Source organism: Betta splendens, chromosome 9 (genome assembly GCF_900634795.4).
Source record: "Betta splendens chromosome 9, fBetSpl5.4, whole genome shotgun sequence".
Lineage (NCBI taxonomy): Eukaryota > Metazoa > Chordata > Actinopteri > Anabantiformes > Osphronemidae > Betta > Betta splendens.
Window position 1 is genome coordinate 11,767,060 of NC_040889.2, and position 17,967 is coordinate 11,785,026.

Genomic DNA, 17,967 nt, shown 5'->3' on the forward strand with positions numbered 1-17,967 from the left:
TCTGTGACGTATTTTACCCTGAGAGGACTCCAACCCTGCTCCTAGCTTGGCTCCAGTTTGCTAAATCTCCTGTACCCTCCAAAAGGTTTTTAGACCCTTAAACTGCTCAGAAACCTAGTGTTAGCTTTTGCAGCCTTAAATTTATTGTAGTGTTTAGAGTTTGTGAGGAACTAAACCATTTGAGGAGGTAAAAGTCTTTGCTGGTACACACAGGCGATTTTAAATCTTTTATTGTAGATATAAACATATAGAAACACATTCTGCAGTCTTCCAACAGAAGGCACCAATCGAGCATAGCCAACAAACAAGTGTTTTTTCTAGATTCACTATTTATATTAAATAATAATTTTGCCAAGAACCACCCACCCTCAAAATGCTGCAAACACAAGCCAGGATTCTTCTGTTGCTCTGCTTTTAAATCACATGCAAATGTTTGACAATCAGTCTACTAAATCTGCCGCTGCTTTTATATTACAGCCACTGACTTAATCAAATTATGCTGGGTGTTAAAGCACGCTGCAGATCATGGCTTCCTCGTATAAACCCTGCAGGCCACAATGGGCGAACACAGATCTGAGCAATCTGATGCAAAAGGGTGGGGGGGAATCTGGAAAAGCATAGCTGAGTGCCTTTAATGGCCGCTCTACTCAACTCTCTGACTCTCATAGCCCGCAGTATTGGAATAAAAGGTCCATCTGAGGACCATCGCACACGCCAGGGCGACCTTGGGATCGGCCAGCATCATTAAAACATGACAGTGACCAGTGTGGAAATGTTGGCCCAGTCATCCAAAAGCATTAATAGCAGATTTAAAATAAGAAACGTCAGCATTTACAAAGCACTGGGGTCTTATTAAAGAGAATTTAATTTTGTCTATAATTGAGCTTTTTACCAGAGGCGATCCCTGAATGAGGACGGGGTGGTGGGTCCTAAACGCTGTGCCTCCTGTTGTGGATCATGGCCATAATGTGGGTGAGGTCCAGACTTTTTATCATCACCTCCATGAAGTCCTCATCGCTGCGAGCGCCGGCCACAAACTCCTCCAGGGAGAGTTCACCTGTAGTAGGAGACAGCAGTCCACTCTTTTAATAAGTGTCTGTGTAAATGTTTGTGTCAACCTATATGAACCAACAGCACAAACGCCCACCGTCTCCGTTTATATCAATCCTGTCAAACACGCGGTTGGTGAAGTCCTCCGCTGTTAATTCCTGACTCTCATTCCCATTGATTGCTCGAATGGCCTGAGGGGGAGACAAAGTGAAGTCGTTATGTCTTGTCCAGATCAGACGTTGTTGGGTTCTGTGCTACGGGGGCCTCGTGTACTGTGCCTTTATAATGTTGAGCAGCTCGTGGCGGTCAATGCAGCCGTTTCCGTCCACGTCGTAAAGTTTAAAATACCAGCGGAGCTTGTGCTCCATCTTTCCTCGCATCACCAGGCTGAGGGCAGCCACATACTCCATGAAGTCTATGTAGCCGTCCTGCGGAAGCAAACAAAAACACGTGCTCCTCTGTCAGAAACAGTACAGTGAATGTTTGTGTGGAAACCAGTTTAGCCTGTTACATTTATAATCAGCCAAGCAAAACATCCGTCATTCATTTGAAAAGTGTCAATTCAACTCTGCTCGTCTGTGTGAAATGGAGGCAGGACAGAGATTACCTGCACTGACGGTCAGCAAAACTCAGTAACAGCATTACTGTCTCACATAATCTCACAGTTTAAATCATGCACTAAGATTATCACGGCCTTTTTGTGCAGGGAGCAGGCGGGGCGGCTAAATATAGACGCACAGCTTTCCAGACAGACACATCCTGCAATGACCCCGTCGCACATTCAGACACTTTTAATTAAAACGTGACCAGACAGTCTAACGGTCGTTTAGAGGGAAACTGCTCAAGCTGAACATTTTCTTATTCTGGCGTTTTAGCTGCTGCAAACCTAAAGGGTCAGTCATTCAGTTAGTTGAGGCATTTCAGTGTCTCAGTCGTGACTATTTTATCTTTAATGAAGTAAATAAAACCAAATATAAAGTGTTTGAAAAATGTAAATGTTTTTTGCTGCTGTTTGCTTTTAATAAACAAAGCTGCTATGTTTTACCTCTTTGTCTTAGTTCTACATGGTTATTTGTTCATTTTTTTAAAGTTTTTATATAAGAATTATCTGGTTTGTCCATTTTCAGTGTGAGAATAGGCTGCTGTTTAATTTTTACCTTTTTTTATGATCACTATGAATTTTCCACTTTGTTGATTTAAACTATTAATACTGTTACAGACATTAACATGCTTAATCCCAATAGTATATTAATAGTAAAATTAAAATATTGCTAATTAACAAACTCTGATCATTCTTTATTATAAAATCCTAAAATCCTTCATTTACTGCCTAAGTCCTGCGACTGCCTGTGGGGAGGAGAGCTCTGGGCTTCCAGTGCAACACTGTATCCTACCTTGTTCATGTCGAACGTGCGAAACATCTGCTCTATGTAGGCGTTGGCCTCCGAGTCCAAACCTTTTAGTCCAAAGAACTGCTTAAACTCGTGCAGGGTGAGCTGACCCGAGGGACACTCTGTCATGAACTTCTTGTACCACAGATGCATTTCCACCGCCTGCAGGTCGTCCACGGTGCTTCCTGTCGTGTTGCCCATTTCTCCAATGCCTGGACGTGCGTTCGGATCAGAGGGTTGCAGCAGAGGGTGAACAAACCTTCCAGCCCACTGGGTCTACTGTGAAGCGGAGGACGTCCCTGTTCACAGTCACGCAACAATGGACTTGGGATGAGAGCAGCAGCTGGTGGGGCTTTTTGTAGCTGGCTGCCTTTGGGGTTAGGGTTCTCCTTGGGCCTAATCACTGCCTGTAATCCAGATGATAGAATTAAGCTCCATGTTAGAAGGGCACGTTTATGAAATATGCTGACGAGTGCAAAACACCTCTTACCCCTTGTGGAGACATGTGAGGATAAAAGGTTGTCCTGCACAGTCATGCACCTGTGCTCAGCTAAACGGTCAGTCGTAGAATGAGAGACATCACCCATAACATTTCTTGGTACATAATTTTATTTAGATACCACAGTCTGAAGCCAAGAGGGCAGGAGCCATGGCTGATTAGTCAGTAACTGAATTGTACAGTAGGAATAAAAATCAAAACACTGCACAAACAATTCAAGCAAGTACAAGTGCTTCTGTAGGAACATCATCCCTTGTTACAACAATCTTCTGATCATACATAAAAGCTTACAATAAGTGCATTTGTGTGATTAGTTACATGTTGCTAGTGTAAAAGGAACACATAATGTCAGTGCTTTATAAAAATGCTAAAACATCCATAATAGAGGTCAAAATAAAAACAGTAAATTCTCATACTGTTGTTTGTTACATGGAAATTCCAACAGTGGTTATATCTAGATATTATCTGCCTCTGTTGGACACCCAGGCAAAATATCCATGCTTCCTTCTAGCTGTAAAACAAACAGCATCGCTATACACATTTGTGTAATATCACCACACCAATTCGAATGTTATGACAAAATAAAATAAGGTTTGAGATTCACAAATGTGAGTACACAAAATGATCATTTGGCTGCCAATGTATTAATGTGATAATGCATACAGTACGCTTCCAAGAAAAACCCTGATGTCCCACATTTGCATTAACAGTCATATCAGCAGGTATGAATGTTGAATGGCAGAAGTGGCAATATTGTTTCCAACATTTTGGAGTTGTTGTTTCTGATTATTCGCGAAACATAAGAATACACATGATACAACAGTAATAATGCTTATTATGGTTTAAGAGATTAAAAAGTAAAAAGCTGTGTATTTTATGACTCATAGTAAGGCTTTATAGTAAGGCCTCATGTTCAGTCTTCATGTCCCGTTTCTTCAGGTGTCATGTTATAATTAACATGAAATCACCGTGGCTCCATGTCAGCGCTCGGGCAGAGCTCCCTGGCCCCACCAACACTTTTCCTCTTCCTCCAGTGCAGGTGTCTGTAGATGGAGTCAAACACCGCCACCGTGTAGCGGGCAAACAAGCTGGTCCACTTCACGGCGTCCACCATCCACTGCACGGTGCGTCCCACAAAGGCCACAAACACTGTGGTGTAGTGGGCCAGCAGCAGCAGACTCCTCCCCAGCTGCCTGCCATGGTTGATGATCAGGTTGACTCTTTCATCATGTCCTGCCATCCTCATAACTTCCTCAGTGTGATTCCAGGTGTATAATTGTTGTCTGATTATTTCATTAGCTTAACGGCTCGTTGTTCGTTTTTAATGAATATATTTATGCAGATGCTCCCTAGAAAGGAATTTAGTCCATGTACATTTGCAGTCAATCCCTAACATGCGCAGTCCTGAGCTGCCCAATCAGCGCAGAGGAAGTTTTGTTTCCGGGAATGTTTGGTGATGTGGCTATGCTCTAAAATCCATCCGAGGAAATATATCAAATAAAAAACAGATACGTTTACATAGGAAGCACTCGAAAAGGTGAGTCTAATGCCCCTTCTTTTCAAAATACGTCCCTCGCTCGGCTGCTTCACGGAGCTGTCATGCACGGAGGGGTGAAACAGGCCAGCGTAGCAGGATTTAAAGAAGCTGTCCTTATTTACGAGTTCCCAGCGTTAGCATGCTAAGCTAAGCCCCTGTGCCGCGATAACTACCGTCAGAGTCGACACTGGATGATTCCATGAAGCTTTCTCTCCACGCCCTCGTTTATTTTTGTCCAAACGTGTCTTCTGCAGTTTGAAGTCACAGCTGTCCAGCCGCTCGGAAAGTTTGTGGAGGCATTTTGCGTTAACTAGCTATAATCTTTGCTGTCCACAAAAAGACCGACGCAGCCGCAGTGGAGTGTTCACGCGGCTTCGGAAGGAGTCGGCTCTGCCCGGTCCATTTCGGACACAATAGGCTGGGGAATGTCTGCCAATGTGTTGATTTGTGAATGGCAGAAATCAATGAAACTCTGTGAACCTGTTGCATAAACGTAGTGAACGGTGTATGACATATTTTAATTTCTACGTAGACACCACAACAAACATTAGTTTTGGTTTTTGATATCAGAAACGATTACAGTTTATCGACACTGAGCATCACTTTGTCCCCATGTTTACAGTGTCAGCTCTATGTTGAGCCGTCTGGCCACAGTCCTCCAGGAGCTCTCTGGAGAGGAGAGCCCAGATGGGGGCTCTCAGGCACAGGTGAGCGTCCTGTCATTTGAAACACGTTATAATGGTGTATTTTAATAGACAGTGTATAAACAGCTTGTGTAATTGTGTATTTCCTTGTGAAGGACATACTGGTGCCCGAACTCTCTGATGAGGCCCAGGCTTCATTGGAGTCTGAGGCACCTGAAGAGGCCATGGAGAGGCTGGCTCACCTGGAACAACTGGTGGTCCAGCTGAAGGAGCTCATACGGGATAAAGACACTCAGCTTGTCCAAAGGGATGCAGAGCTGGCTAACAAAGAGGCACAGCTCAAGGTAAATAGCCCACGTGTTTTTGTTAGGATTTTAGTCCCAAGGTCAAGTCGCCTCAAGAGTCTAATTTTCTATGACTGAGAAATATTTTGTGCATATTCACAGAATGAAAAGGAGGAAGCTGATGTTCGATTCACTAAACTCAAGCTGCAGGCTAAAGCGAAGATGGCAGCACTTAACAAACAGATAACTGATCTGAGAGGTCCAGGAGCAATAGTGAGTAAAATATATACAATTGAAACTTAAGACTTGTTTGGAGAATTTCAGTTACAATTCTATCCTCTCTGCTCCTTATCTATTATCTGACCTCTGCATTTGTTTGGTCTGCGGCAGAGCCCAGACAGCTCTTTCACAGGAGCTGGTGCTGCAGTCGAGGAGGAGCTCCATGAACTGAAGAACAAGCTGAGCGAAGAGGAGGCCAACAGCAGAGCGCTTAAAGAGCAACTGCAGGCAGCAGAACGGGTCCTTCAAGAGAAGGAATCAGCTCACGCAGAACAGGTGACGTTGCAAAGTCTTTTTCTGGAGGCAAAAAAAAATTATTTGAGTGTCCTGAGAGGAGTTGAATAAATGTATCACTGTGGTTTTGTTGTTAGTTGCGGAGGAAGGACGTCCGTTTCCAGGAGCAGATTCAGAAACATGAGGAAGAGCTGATGAACGTCACAGCACAGTCTCAGGACACCAGCGAGCTTCAGAAGGTACAAAAACTATACTCTGACATAATTTATAGTTTATTCATTTACTCATTAACTTATAAATAGTTAAGTATAAGTATCAGAGACTGATCTTTTTTTGTCTTTGTTGCTTCATCTTTTCCAGGCCCTGCATACGGCTCAGCGGCGCTGTGAGGAGCTGGAGGAGTCTTTAAACTCTCGCTCTCAAGTCTTGGAAATGCTCCAGCAGGAAATCAACAGTGCTGATCAGCAAAAACAGGTACAGTACTGTCAGACCAGATGCTATTCAAGCATCTAAATGTATCAAGTTGATTTTTAAATCTGTCTCATATTAACACATCCTCCTACTAATAAAAGCTGCTCCAACAAGACACACCCAGATGGATCTCGATGGCACGTCATTGTGGTATTGTTTGGTTTGGACAAACAGCACACACCCACATTTCATAATTTTCTTTCTCTTTTGTTCCCGTCCTGCTCAGATCCTGACTGCTCAGTTCCGGCAGATGGAGCAGGAGCTGTCCAAAGCCATGAAGCTGAGGGAGGAGGAGAGGCAGCAGTGGGCCGAACAGGCCAGCAAGGCCGACCTAGAGCTCACAGCCCTCCGAACCAGCCTGGAAGGCCTGGAAAAAGAGCGTGTGGTAATGGCAAGGGAGGAGAGCGAGCTGGGACGTCTAAGAGAGGCGGAGCGCATCAGTCAGGAGGCCTTGCAAAACGAGAAGGTGGAAGTTGCCAGGTTAGAGCGAGAACTGGCTCTGATGAAAGAGGCTGAGGTCACAGCCAACCAGGCAAGCCTTGATGCTTCAGAGAGAGACAGGGTGAAAATAGCCCAGCTTGAAAGTGACCTGGCGTCTATGAGAGAGGCCGCAGCCCATGCCAGCGAGGACGCCTTGCAGAAACAGACCTCAGAGGTTAGTAGGTTGGAAAGAGAACTGGCTTCACTAAAAGAGGAGCAGAACGGCGCAGAGAAGAAGGATGAGATTGTAGCTCAGATTTGGAGACGTCTGCAATCTCTGGCTCTAGAAGATGTGCAAGTAGCTGAAAAGGTTTCTGCTCCCGCCGACCTGTCCCTGCTTCTAGAGACTGTACAGACCCTGGAGTTGAAATTGACCCGGCTGAAAGAAAGCGAGGAGCGCTGTGCAGAGCTCATGCATTCCACGAACACCCTACAGAGTGAGAGTTTATGTGGTTGTTTATGGATGTGAGCATGTATCTGAGCATCTAGATTCTGATTCTAAATGATCTGCTTTTCAGAACAACTTGACATGAAAGCCAGAGAAGAGGAGGCAGCTGAGGCCAAGGTACAGCAACTGAAGGAGCAAATGTTAGCGGTCAGTAATGTCATGGAACTTTTGTTATAAAGGAATCTACAGGAGGTCATCAGTGTGATGTCAAAGTTTAGAAACAACTGCAGCATGGAGCGGATCAGACTACATAACATCTAGGACATATAGAATACCCACTGTAGAGCTAAAGACTATGTACTAACCCATTTGAACCTGACATTAAGATTTAACCTGTTTTTAAACATGATTTGGATTATTTGTTGTTTTTGCAAATAGTGCTGCTGTTGTGTTTAGTTTAAAACAAGGGCTCAGAAGGTCTGTGGCGTCAATAGACATTCACTCATTAGATGAGTTGTAATTATTTAAGAATAATATCTATTATTTATTGCTTAAAAGGACGGATGTTCAGGAGACGATACATAACTCTGGCCGTGAGCAGCTTGTTTTGCTTAGGATCAACTTCAGGGGGCATCCCTAAATAATCACAGGCTTTATTATCTCTTTAGCGCTCATGCTTCAAAGTCGGCCGCTGCCTTTGTTGTGAGTTTCTATTTGTGAAAAGAAGTGAAAGATAAATATACACTCAGGTGTAAGATGTACAGTCAGTTTGTCCATTAGCGTGGTAAGTGTTTTACTTTAAAGGCCAGTCTGATGGTCCCAGGTCACAGCCTGTGTCTGGACAGATGATGTCCATCAGTCTGAAACAGGACAGGTCAGGTCACACAGTGCAGACAGACAATGCTTTAACTCGGCGAGGCAGGACGTTTAATCCTTTCTCCACTAATCAGCAGCTATGACTGTCATTCTGAGCCGACCTTCACCTCATGCTTATGTCCGACACAGTACTGTGTGCTGCAGGTGTATGTTTTAATTCTTTGTCTTTCTTGTCTTCTTGGCTTTTGCTGCCTAGATGTCTGAAGAAACACTTGTCCAACATGTGACCGAACCTTCGTCTGAAGAAGAAAGAGGTGTCTATGTTTTAAATGAAATATAAATCATATTGGAACACAAATGGCACATCAATACAGAGCTATTATATTCACCTGAATGTGTATATATATGTCCGGCTCATCATTTATAATGTAAATGTATAAGGTAAATTTCTTCTAATGACACTTTTCCTTTGCTGACTTCCACAGCACATATTCTGGCTCTGGAGCAGCAACTATTAGAAAAAGATAATGAGCTAGCTGCTTTGCGAGAGTCCCTCACGAAGGCTGAAACCAATTCTGTTGATGTCACATCGGGTGACTCTCTAGACAAGGAGCAGGACTCTAGTGTGGCCGCCTGTGACACTTCAGCCTCCTTTCCTGACTCCAATGAGGAAACACAGGATGAGGAGACCACACTAGTTGCAGAGGACACTTCTGTCCTTTGCAACTATCCTTCTGTTCTGGCTGATAGCGAGAGCAGCCCAGAGCTTATTGGACATCAGTCTGAGTCCCCAGAAGAATCCAAAGGGACATCCTCAGATGAGATGGTTGCTAGCAGTGATTCCGAGGTCGTACACAGCAGCTGGACACTCCTTGAAGCTGTGAATCAAGATGGAAGCCAGGAGTGGCCCTCAATCATGCAGGACTTCAGCCAGCTGCAGTCGTGGGAGACAACAAGCATGGAGCAGGAGACCTGCACAGTTCAGGCCGAGTCCTCATCTGTTGTCATAAGAGAGACTGTTCAGGTTAATGTAACTCATCACAGTTCGTCCTCCACGAATGCCAGCGCCTCATCTGGCCAGGTGTTTGCCCAGGTCTTGGCAGAAGAACTTCAGAAGAGGTACAGCGAGCTCCTGGCAGAGCTGCAGAGGCTCAGAGAGGCAGCTGCCGAGTCTCAGGAGAAAATCAAGCGTCTGGAAGAAGACGCGCTGTCTCTTACTGCTGCTAAAGAAAAGGCAGAGTCACAGGCCAGTAACTTCTCAGAGGAGCTTAGGTCAGTCAGAGAGCAGTTAGACGAGGTCTCCCAGCAAAGTAGCTCTGTGGCAGAGAAGCACCATGTTGAAATGCAGCTTCTAGAAGAACAGATCAACATTTTGAACAATGAAAGTACAGCAAAGGAGCAGAGGATCCAGGATTTACAAACAGATCTGCAAATGGCCCAGCAGTCTCTTTCTGAGAGAGAGGGTCAGGCCCGGATGCTAAGCGCTCAGCTGGAGGACAGAGAGCTCCTCTCCTCTGAGCTGGAAAGGAGGCTCCAGGATATGGAAAATAGCAGGTTGGAATACTCACAGACTTCAGATCTCAACAATCAGTCTTTGTCCAATAAAGACACGGAAATCAGTGAGCTACAGCTGCGTCTCCGCGAGAAAGAGCAAGAAATGATGGAGCTCAGTGGCTGTATGTCTGCTAAGCTCCTTCAGGCAGAGGAAGAGAAATTCCAGACAGACACTGAAGTCAACAAACTGAAGGAGCAGATACTGGAACTTGAGAAAGGAAGAGAGGAGACATCGCAAGCAAGTTGTGAAGACTCGCCTGCTCCTGTGGACGATGAACTTGCTGATTTACGCAAGGAGAAAGACGTGCTCGAAACCCAACTGGCCAACACAAAGAAGAAACTGCAGGCTGCACTCGTGCAAAGAAAAGAGCTCATGAAGAAAGTTGCTGACTTTGAGCTGGAGGCAAAAAATTGGAAAGAGCAAGAAGACACAGCAAAGGGAGAAACCACAGAGGCAGAGACAGGCAAAATCCAGGAAATGGAAGGTGAACTCCAGCAGCTAAGGCAAGCTTTAAGATCCAAAGAAGACACAGTCGAGTCTCTTGAGCAGAAAGTTAGCCAGCAGGATCAAGTTATCGCTGAAATGCTAATGAACAAATGTGAAGACACTCAGCAGGCTGACACTGCTGCACTACAATCCCAAGTAGCCGCCCTGGAAGCAGAGTGTGAAACGCTTCAACGGAAGGTTCAGGAGGCTCAAGAGTCTCGCAAGGAAACCATCCGCAAAGCAAAGGAGAAAGACCGGCACCACCGCGAGCAAGTGAAACAACAGAAAGAAGAGTACAACGAGCTGATGGAGCGCTTTGAGGTGCAGGGAGGGGAACGAGACGCCCTTCATGCTAAACTGAGAGAGCTGGAACAGAGCATGGGAGTCAGAAGAGAAGAGCTGCCTCATCCAGAGACCAAGCAACCGGCTGACGATGTGGAGAAGCAGGCGGCAGGCGACTGGGTCCAAGAGGACTGGGTGGATTTCGCCACATCTGAAAGTGACTTGATGCAACCACAGCCCAGCGATCCAGTTCATCGTCCGATGGAGCCGTCCGACGGCCTCCCTGCAGAAAGCGAGAACCGCCTGGAAGCTCTCAGAGAAGAGATCCAGACCCTGCAAAGGGCTAACGCTGAGTTAGTGGTGCAGCTACAGGAGACCCAGAACAGTCTGTCACACAAAGAGGCTGAATGGCTGGATTTGGGCAAAGAGCTGCAGGCATTGAGAGACAAGGAGCGACAGATTGATTTGCTCTCAGAGGAAATGGATGATCTTAGAGACAAGTATCGCCAAGCTGAGGCGTATGCCGAAACCCTGAAAGCTGAGATGGAAGCCGAAGCCAAAGCAGCATCTGCAGACTCTTTAGCGTCCATCTCGACGCTCCAGGCTGAAGTGGATGAGTTTAAAGAGTTTCTTGACAAAAAGAACCACGAGATAATGGAGCTCAGTCATCAGCTGAGTGAGCAGAAATCCTTCATACACACAATGCAGGACACGGTCTCTCAAAAGGATCAGCTAATAGCTTCTTTACAGGAAGCATTACAGGTTGAGCATGAAAAGCAGCAGAAATTCGAGGCTGAGGCTCCACAGAAACAGGAGGAGGACAAAGATAGCGAGGGAAAGATTCAGCAGCTCCAGAGAAAGCTACAGGCCGCTCTCATCTCTCGCAAGGAGGCGCTCAAAGAAAACAAAACCCAGAAGGAGCAGCTTGCTGCAACTGAGACGCTCATAGCGGAGCTGCAGCAGAAAATAGAGTCGGCAGAAGATGAGCTGGAGAAGCTGAGGACGGAAAGGGACAGGCTCATTGAAGAGGTGGACCGGACGCTGCTGGAGAACCAAAGTCTGGGATCATCCTGCGAGAGCCTCAAACTGGCCATGGATGGGATGCTAAATGAGAAGGATGCCTGTAAGAGAGAGGTGGAGCTGGCAAAAGAAGAGGCTGCTAGGTTGAGCAAGGAATGGGAGGAGAAGGTTCAAGGCATGAAGGACGAGTACGAGACCCTCCTCAAGTCCTATGAAAACGTCAGCGACGAGGCTGAGCGGGTGAGACGGGTGTTGGAGGCGGCCAGGCAGGAGAGGCAGGAGCTGACGGCCAAGGTGAGGACCTACGAAGCTGCACGGCAGGAGGCTGAAAGGCAGGCGCAGGAGGCCCAGAAGGAGGTGGACTCGGTCAAAGACAGAATGAGAAAGTTCGCCAAAACCAAGCAGCAAAAAATACTGGAGTTAGAGGAGGAGAACGAGCGGCTTCGAGAGCTTCAGGAGAAGCCTGCGACCCGACGAGAGGACGGCGCTATCAAAGCTGAGGCGCTGGAGGCTCTGAAGGCTGAGCTGGACTCCACAGCGGCAGAAAGAGACTCTTTGGGGCTGCAGGTGGAGGAGCTGAGGGAACAACTGGCTCAGGTTAATAAAATAACAGCAGGACCAGCAGCTGTGGTGGAAGACGATGTCGCTGCGCAGCAGTCGGAGCCGAGCTCTACTGCAGCAGAGCCTGTTGAGAGCAAACATGATCCCATAGACTCCGGAGAGACTCAGGTTGACCTGATAGTTGCAGCGTCAGCACCACAGACACATTTGCAGCCTGTAGAAGAAATTACTGAAAGTGCTCGAACTTTACTAGAAGAAAAGGTGAATAGGATGGAGGAAGATTTCAATGCAGAGAAGGAACAGTGGAAGGAGCGGGAGGCTGAGCTCACTGCTAAACTAACCTCTCTCAAGCAAGATATCCAGAAGGAGAAGGAGAGCCTCGTGGCCTCTCTAGAGAAGAGCCTGCAAGACAGCAAAGACAGGGAAGCTAACCTGATAGAAGAGGGTTCAAAGAGGGAAGCTCAAATTAAAGAGCTCCTCAGAACCCTGGAAACGGAGAAGGATAACTTGGAGGAGCGCCTGATGAATCAGTTGGCCCAACTCAACGGGAGCATCGCCAGGTACCAGCAGGAGGCCGCGGACCACCGGGAGGAGCTAACCCAGCTGCAGCGGCAGGCGGAGGGGCTGGAGACGGAGCGGGCTGAACTCGAAGCCCGGGCACAGAGTGAGGCCGACCGCGCTGCCCGGCTGGAAGAGGACTTGAGGCAAGCCCAGAGGGAACGAGCCGAGGCCGAGGCGGAGTCCGGGAGGCAGAGGGAGCTGGAGCAGCAGCTGAAGACTGTGCAAAGGGTGAAAGAGGGCAGCCAGAGCCGAGTGCGTCAGCTGGAGGAGCTGCTGAGGGAGAAGCAGCTGGAGGTCCGTCACCTGCAGAAAGACAGCATCCGCTACCAGGAGAGGATCAGCGAGCTGGGGAGGGAGGCTAAGATGCTCCAGCTCGGCCACGATGAACTCAGCACAAAACTAGAACAGTCCCAGCTGGAGATGGCAAAAACTTCAGACGCCTTAAAAAAGACTGAGGCAGAGTTTAGTGGATGCAAATCTCAGCTAGCAGACGCCCAGCAACAGTTACGCGAAGCCTTAGCAGAGAAGAAGGCTCTAGAGCAGAGTGCCCAGCAGAAGGAGGCTGCAATTAAAGCTGAGGCAGAGCAAACCCTGGATTCTGTGAGGTTCAGGCTGGGAGCTGAACTGAAGGAGGTGGAGCTGAGACTGGAGGAGGCCTACAGAGAACGGGAAAAGGAGGAGGAGGCCACGCTGGAGGCCAGAGAAGTGGCAGAAGGAGCCGAGAGACGGGCCCAAGAGATGCAGGCCCGTCTGGACGAGTCGCTGGCCCGGTTGGCTGCCTTCTCCCGCTGCATGTCGTCGCTGCAAGATGACCGGGACAGAGTTTTGGACGAGACGAGGCAGTGGGAGACTCGCTTTAATGACGCTCTGCAGGCTAAAGAAGCTGAAGTTAGGGAGGCTGAAACACGGATCAAGGAGCTGACAGAGCAGCTGCAGAAAGAAACCGCACTGAAAGAAGAAGTTCAGCTTTTAGTGGACAGGTAAAATACTTCCCTTGTTCGGTTGTTTCTTTGGACTGATTGTCTTCAACTTTTTAAATGAAAACTCTTTCTCTTCTCAGACTAGAGAAGGCAGATAAAGATCAGCAGCTGAAACTGGAAGAAGAGGAAAAGAAAGTCAAGGAGAGTCAAGCCAAGCTTGAGGAAGAGAGGAGCAAGCTTCATCAAACTACAGCCGAGTTGCAATCTGCACAAGATGAAGTTCGCAGCCTAAGGGATGAGCTGGAGGGTGTTGGCCACCGAGCCCAGGCTCTAGATGAGGCTGTGGGGAGGCTGCAAGGTGAAGTGGACCGGGCCCGGACAGAGCTGATGGAGAGGGAGGCAGAGGAGAGACGGCTATGTCTGAACGTGGAGCAACTAGAGACAGACCTCAGGTCCTCAAAGTCTTTGACAGAAAGTCTGCAGACTGAGTTGCACGAGAAGGAGAGGAGGGAAGTGGAGATGCTGGGAGAGAAGGAGCAAGCTGTAGCTCAGGTATTCACATTTAGGTGAATGGCATGAGAAATCATGATATTAGACATTCTTAATAAATGTCTTGCTTGTCGTAGGCTGCTGATGAGGCCAGAAAAGAGGCTGACAGCCGGGCACAGGAGGCGGAGAAGGAGCTGGAGCAGAGGAGAGAGGAATCCCGAGGTCTAGAGGAGAAACTACGAAAGACGGAGGAAGAGAGCAGCAACCACAAAAGCAGGCTGGACTCCTTTATGAAGGCCATGGGCTCCCTGCAGGACGACAGGGACAGAGTCCTGAACATGTACAAACAGCTGGAGGAGAAACACCTGCAGGTAACCTGCAAAGTACTTAAATTATGTGTAAAGCTCATTTTGGTAGATAGTGCAACATTTGGTTTGTGTTTCAGGTAATGATGGAGAAGGATGGCTTAATCCAAGAGGCAGCCGGCGAGAACAACAGCCTCAAGGAGGAGCTGCGCTCTCTGCTGGTCCAGAGAGATGACCTGTACGCTGAGAAGGCCAAGCTGTCCGCTCAGCTGTACGGGTATCGGGAGGAGCTCAACCAAGTCCTGAGCATGAAGGAATCGCAGCACAAGCAGCTTCTAGCAGCTCAGAGAGTGCGGATCGCCTCTTTGGAAAAGGAGCGGGGGGATCTGAAAAGTCAGCTAAAGAGTGTGAGCAGAGCTAGAGAAGTAGAGGTAGAAGCAGGAGGAGTGGAATCAGAAGTTCTTAGTCAGTCTGCCGACACTGGGACAGTTTCGCAGACTATGGATGCTCCTGGTGCAGAGATTGAGAAGCTGAGGGAACAGCTGCAGGCAGCAAGGGAGCAAGTCGAGTCCTTGGAGGAGAGACTGGTCAAGGAGAAGGAGGACCACGAGCGCAGGACCAAAGAACTGGCCGAGCTGCAGTGGGAGGGAGGCGTGATGCGGACGGAGTCGGAGAGCGCTCAGGAGCGGGTGGCAGAGCTGGCCCGAGACCTGCTGGCCGTGGAGCAGAAGCTGCTGGAGGAGAAGGAGGCGACGGCGCAGCTGAGAGCGGAGAACCAGTCGTTTGCTAAAGCCATGGCCTCGCTCCAGGACAGCAGGGACCAGGCGGTGAGCCGGGTCCAGGACCTCACCGTGAGGCTGGAGGAGATGAGTAAGGCGGGGGGGCAGCCAGCACACAGCAGCCCTGGAGGCTCCTCTGGAGAGGTGTGGGGCCTCAAAAATGCACTACAAGCTCTTCAGAACGACCGGGAGAGACTGGTGAGGAGCATCTCAGCCACAATACAAATGACCTTAAGCTCTGTAACCATGTTGGTGGTGTTTTTGTGCAGCTGGAGCAGCTTCAGTCACAGGCCTCTGAGCTACAGAAGCAGAAGTCTGAGCTGGCTCGTCTGGGAGCAGGTGAGCTGATTAAACTCAGCCAGGAGCTGTTCGAGGAGAAGGAGAGGAACCGAGACATGCTGGGCGCCATAACGCAGCTGGAGACGGTGGTGGAAACGGGCAAGCAGGAAGCGGAGACCCTCCGGTGAGACGCGGCCCGTGGCCCACATAGAGCTTCAGAAAGTCTTCAGAGGGTGATGTCAACCTTGTGTGTGGTGTTTCAGGTTGGAGCGGATGGACTGGATGGCTCAGGCAGAGCAGCTGAAGCAGCAGACCCTCGCTACGCTCTCTGAGAAGGACCAGCAGCTGCGACAGCTCAGCGCTCTGCTGGAGGAAGCCCACAGCCCCAAGCCCAGGCTTCAGCAGGAGCAGTACCAGAGACAGGTGCTTTGGAGCATTCCTCCTCGCTCCTCTGCTTCCGATTAAACACGCTGGCTGTAACTACGGTGTAATCCTCCCACAGGGCACAGAGGAGCTGGACAGCGCTCCCGGGGCGCCTCAGGAGCGGAGCAGCCCTGTAGACAGCCGTGCCCACGTGGCCGAGGTCAAAGAGCTTCAGCGCAGGTACAGCCGGCGTTTAAAAGCAGAGTCAAAGGTGGCAGGATCTGATTTACATGTGTTAGTTTATGTGCGACAGGCTGGAGGAGGAGATGCAGCAGAGGGTGGCCGCCGAGGAGCAGCTGATGGACACGCAGGATCGACTCAAACGGTACAAACCAAGGCACGGCATGAAAGAAATAGTGTATTGATGCCACGTTGAGACTCAGCATCAGCGTGCTTTGTCTTTTCCCCATAAGCATAAATCACTGTGATCCATTTTAGCTTTGATGTAGTAGTTCAATCTGCACATTATGACGGCTAACATCTGTCCTTTATGCTTGTTATCAATCACAGCCAGGCAAAACGCCACTCTGCACACGACGGGGAGTATTCAGAGACGGCTGTTTTCATCGAGCCGCCGGAAGGATCTGTCACGCGAGTGAGTCTCCTCTAATGTCCTGCACTGGTTAATTTGTCATCCTAATAACGCTAATGATGATGTGTGGGCGGCGTCTCCTCTGACCTCGTGTCCCTGCCCTCACAGACCCGGAGAGGCGGCCCCGGCTTGGCGCGGATGCTCCGCGCCGCCTTCTGCTCCCGTCAGCGCACGCCGCTGCTGCTGAGCCTCTATCTGCTCACCGTGCACGTGCTGCTGCTGCTGTGCCTGGGCGGGTACCTCTGAAACATGGCTGACAGATAGGAGATGGGACGGCCTGGAACATGTGACGCAGGCCGAAGCCGAGCCACCCACACGGTTTATATCGCGACGTGTAACTAAACGTCTGATGTGTCCACACACGTTGCACTTTACTGGACATAATGTTTTAGCCAAAGTGTAGGTTTATAAGGGAGCTTCTGCCGTAAGTTTAGGGTGTAGGTCAATAATGATGATCATGATGTGCCTTTGGATTCGGGTTTAAAAAGGGTCATTTTCTGTTACCGCTGGATAAATAATCAATGATGAGTTAGCAGTTCTGCACAAAGGCTCCTCTAGTGAGTAATTAACAATGAAGGGGAGCTTCACATGTGCGTCAGAACAGACTAATGCTTTCTCAATTGCATCATTAGCTTCTGATCTTTCCGTTGAAGGTGGCTTGAAGTTCAGGGTGCACCTGTTACATCTCTTCCTCCACTGCTACGCCACAACAGAGCACAGTGCAATTCCTGTTTCTACACATTCCTTCTTGCTGTAAATCACATTACTTGCTGTAATCACATGTGAAAATGTCAGGAGGATGTGGGCTCTTCCTTTCATTTCCCTGCTTCCTTATTTGCGATATTACAGCACAGTGTGGATCCATTCCAGAGGATGTCTGCTGCTTGGTCACATCATACACTTCTCTGATGTAGCATAATTTATTGTTATCATCCTCTGTTCACTCAGTTATTGTTGGCATGGTCACCTTCTCACATCTTAACTGTATCTAACTGTAAATAACTTTAAAGGGCTGTATAGACACAAGTACGTTAGTGTTGGGGGTTTAGATCAGGGCTCCATCTTTATAGGTATTAATTTGAGTCGAGGAGGAAACCAACATTGGGACTTTTTAAAACTTGCATTTTGTTGACTGTTTATTTGGCCTGAAGTTATTTTACTTTACTCGAACAGATGAAAACACTATTTCTCCTCTGAGCTGTGAAATTATTATGAATAAATGGGTTATTAATAATGCGTCACTTTTGAATTTTTTTAACACGCAGTCATGACATATTCGTAATGTTAATCCCTGTTAATAAGGAGGTTTCAGGTTCAGAATCAGGTTCAGACCAGACAAATGAAATAATCGCACATTTGACTCTGTTTAACACTAAACACACTGTCAGCGCCGACACACTCTCATCACCGCATTTTGAATTTAAGCAAGGTTTTAACGTGATGGAGGGCTGGGTGGAAGTTGTTTGTCTCTTTGATGAAGCATCAGACAAAAAAATGTTATTCTAATATTTATTTCTTTAAACTGTGCAAACCTGCCCCCGTGTGGTGCATTGAATGCATTACAACATATAAATCACTAGATTTCTCGAACCCAAACTATTTTACGGCTTCTTCCGATTTCCTCACGCACTTGAACGCAGCA

At 48.0% G+C, this 17,967-nt stretch overlaps 2 protein-coding genes across 3 annotated transcripts; one reads left to right on the forward strand and one right to left on the reverse strand.

Annotated features, from left to right (window-relative positions):
• Positions 1-214: 214 nt before the first annotated feature.
• On the reverse strand, positions 215-2,801 carry guca1a (guanylate cyclase activator 1A). The gene is made up of 4 exons (XM_055511324.1): positions 2,445-2,801; positions 1,329-1,478; positions 1,148-1,241; positions 215-1,057 (listed from the first exon to the last, which is right to left on the reverse strand). Exons 1-4 carry the CDS (start codon positions 2,640-2,642, stop codon positions 930-932), a joined length of 570 nt encoding a protein of 189 aa, XP_055367299.1. The 5' UTR covers positions 2,643-2,801; the 3' UTR covers positions 215-929.
• A 1,524-nt stretch (positions 2,802-4,325) lies between these two features.
• golgb1 (golgin B1) lies at positions 4,326-17,561 on the forward strand. 2 transcript variants are annotated; one of them, XM_029162022.3, is made up of 20 exons: positions 4,326-4,477; positions 5,100-5,184; positions 5,277-5,465; positions 5,568-5,678; positions 5,796-5,960; positions 6,056-6,157; positions 6,279-6,392; positions 6,616-7,306; positions 7,388-7,464; positions 8,330-8,387; positions 8,559-13,518; positions 13,599-14,010; positions 14,085-14,318; positions 14,393-15,229; positions 15,301-15,494; positions 15,574-15,733; positions 15,813-15,913; positions 15,987-16,058; positions 16,244-16,328; positions 16,434-17,561. In XM_029162022.3, exons 2-20 carry the CDS (start codon positions 5,110-5,112, stop codon positions 16,569-16,571), a joined length of 8,775 nt encoding a protein of 2,924 aa, XP_029017855.1. In that variant the 5' UTR covers positions 4,326-4,477; positions 5,100-5,109; the 3' UTR covers positions 16,572-17,561. The 2 variants fall into 2 exon arrangements, with proteins under 2 accessions (XP_029017855.1, XP_029017856.1); XM_029162023.3 differs by having other exon boundaries at positions 7,388-7,434.
• Positions 17,562-17,967: the final 406 nt, after the last annotated feature.

What these genes read in the sequence shown, in the direction of transcription:
- guca1a (XM_055511324.1), bottom strand. Translation starts at nt 2,642, where the DNA reads ATGGGCAACACGACAGGAAGCACCGTGGACGACCTGCAGGCGGTGGAA. An exon ending in AGCTGCTCAACATTATAAAG is followed by an intron (nt 1,242 to 1,328) that starts GCACAGTACACG and finishes TCTCCCCCTCAG; the next exon opens with GCCATTCGAGCAATCAATGG. An exon ending in GATTGATATAAACGGAGACG is followed by an intron (nt 1,058 to 1,147) that starts GTGGGCGTTTGT and finishes CTCCTACTACAG; the next exon opens with GTGAACTCTCCCTGGAGGAG.
- golgb1 (XM_029162022.3), top strand. Translation starts at nt 5,110, where the DNA reads ATGTTGAGCCGTCTGGCCACAGTCCTCCAGGAGCTCTCTGGAGAGGAG. An exon ending in GTGCTGATCAGCAAAAACAG is followed by an intron (nt 6,393 to 6,615) that starts GTACAGTACTGT and finishes CGTCCTGCTCAG; the next exon opens with ATCCTGACTGCTCAGTTCCG. An exon ending in AGGAGCAAGCTGTAGCTCAG is followed by an intron (nt 14,011 to 14,084) that starts GTATTCACATTT and finishes TGCTTGTCGTAG; the next exon opens with GCTGCTGATGAGGCCAGAAA.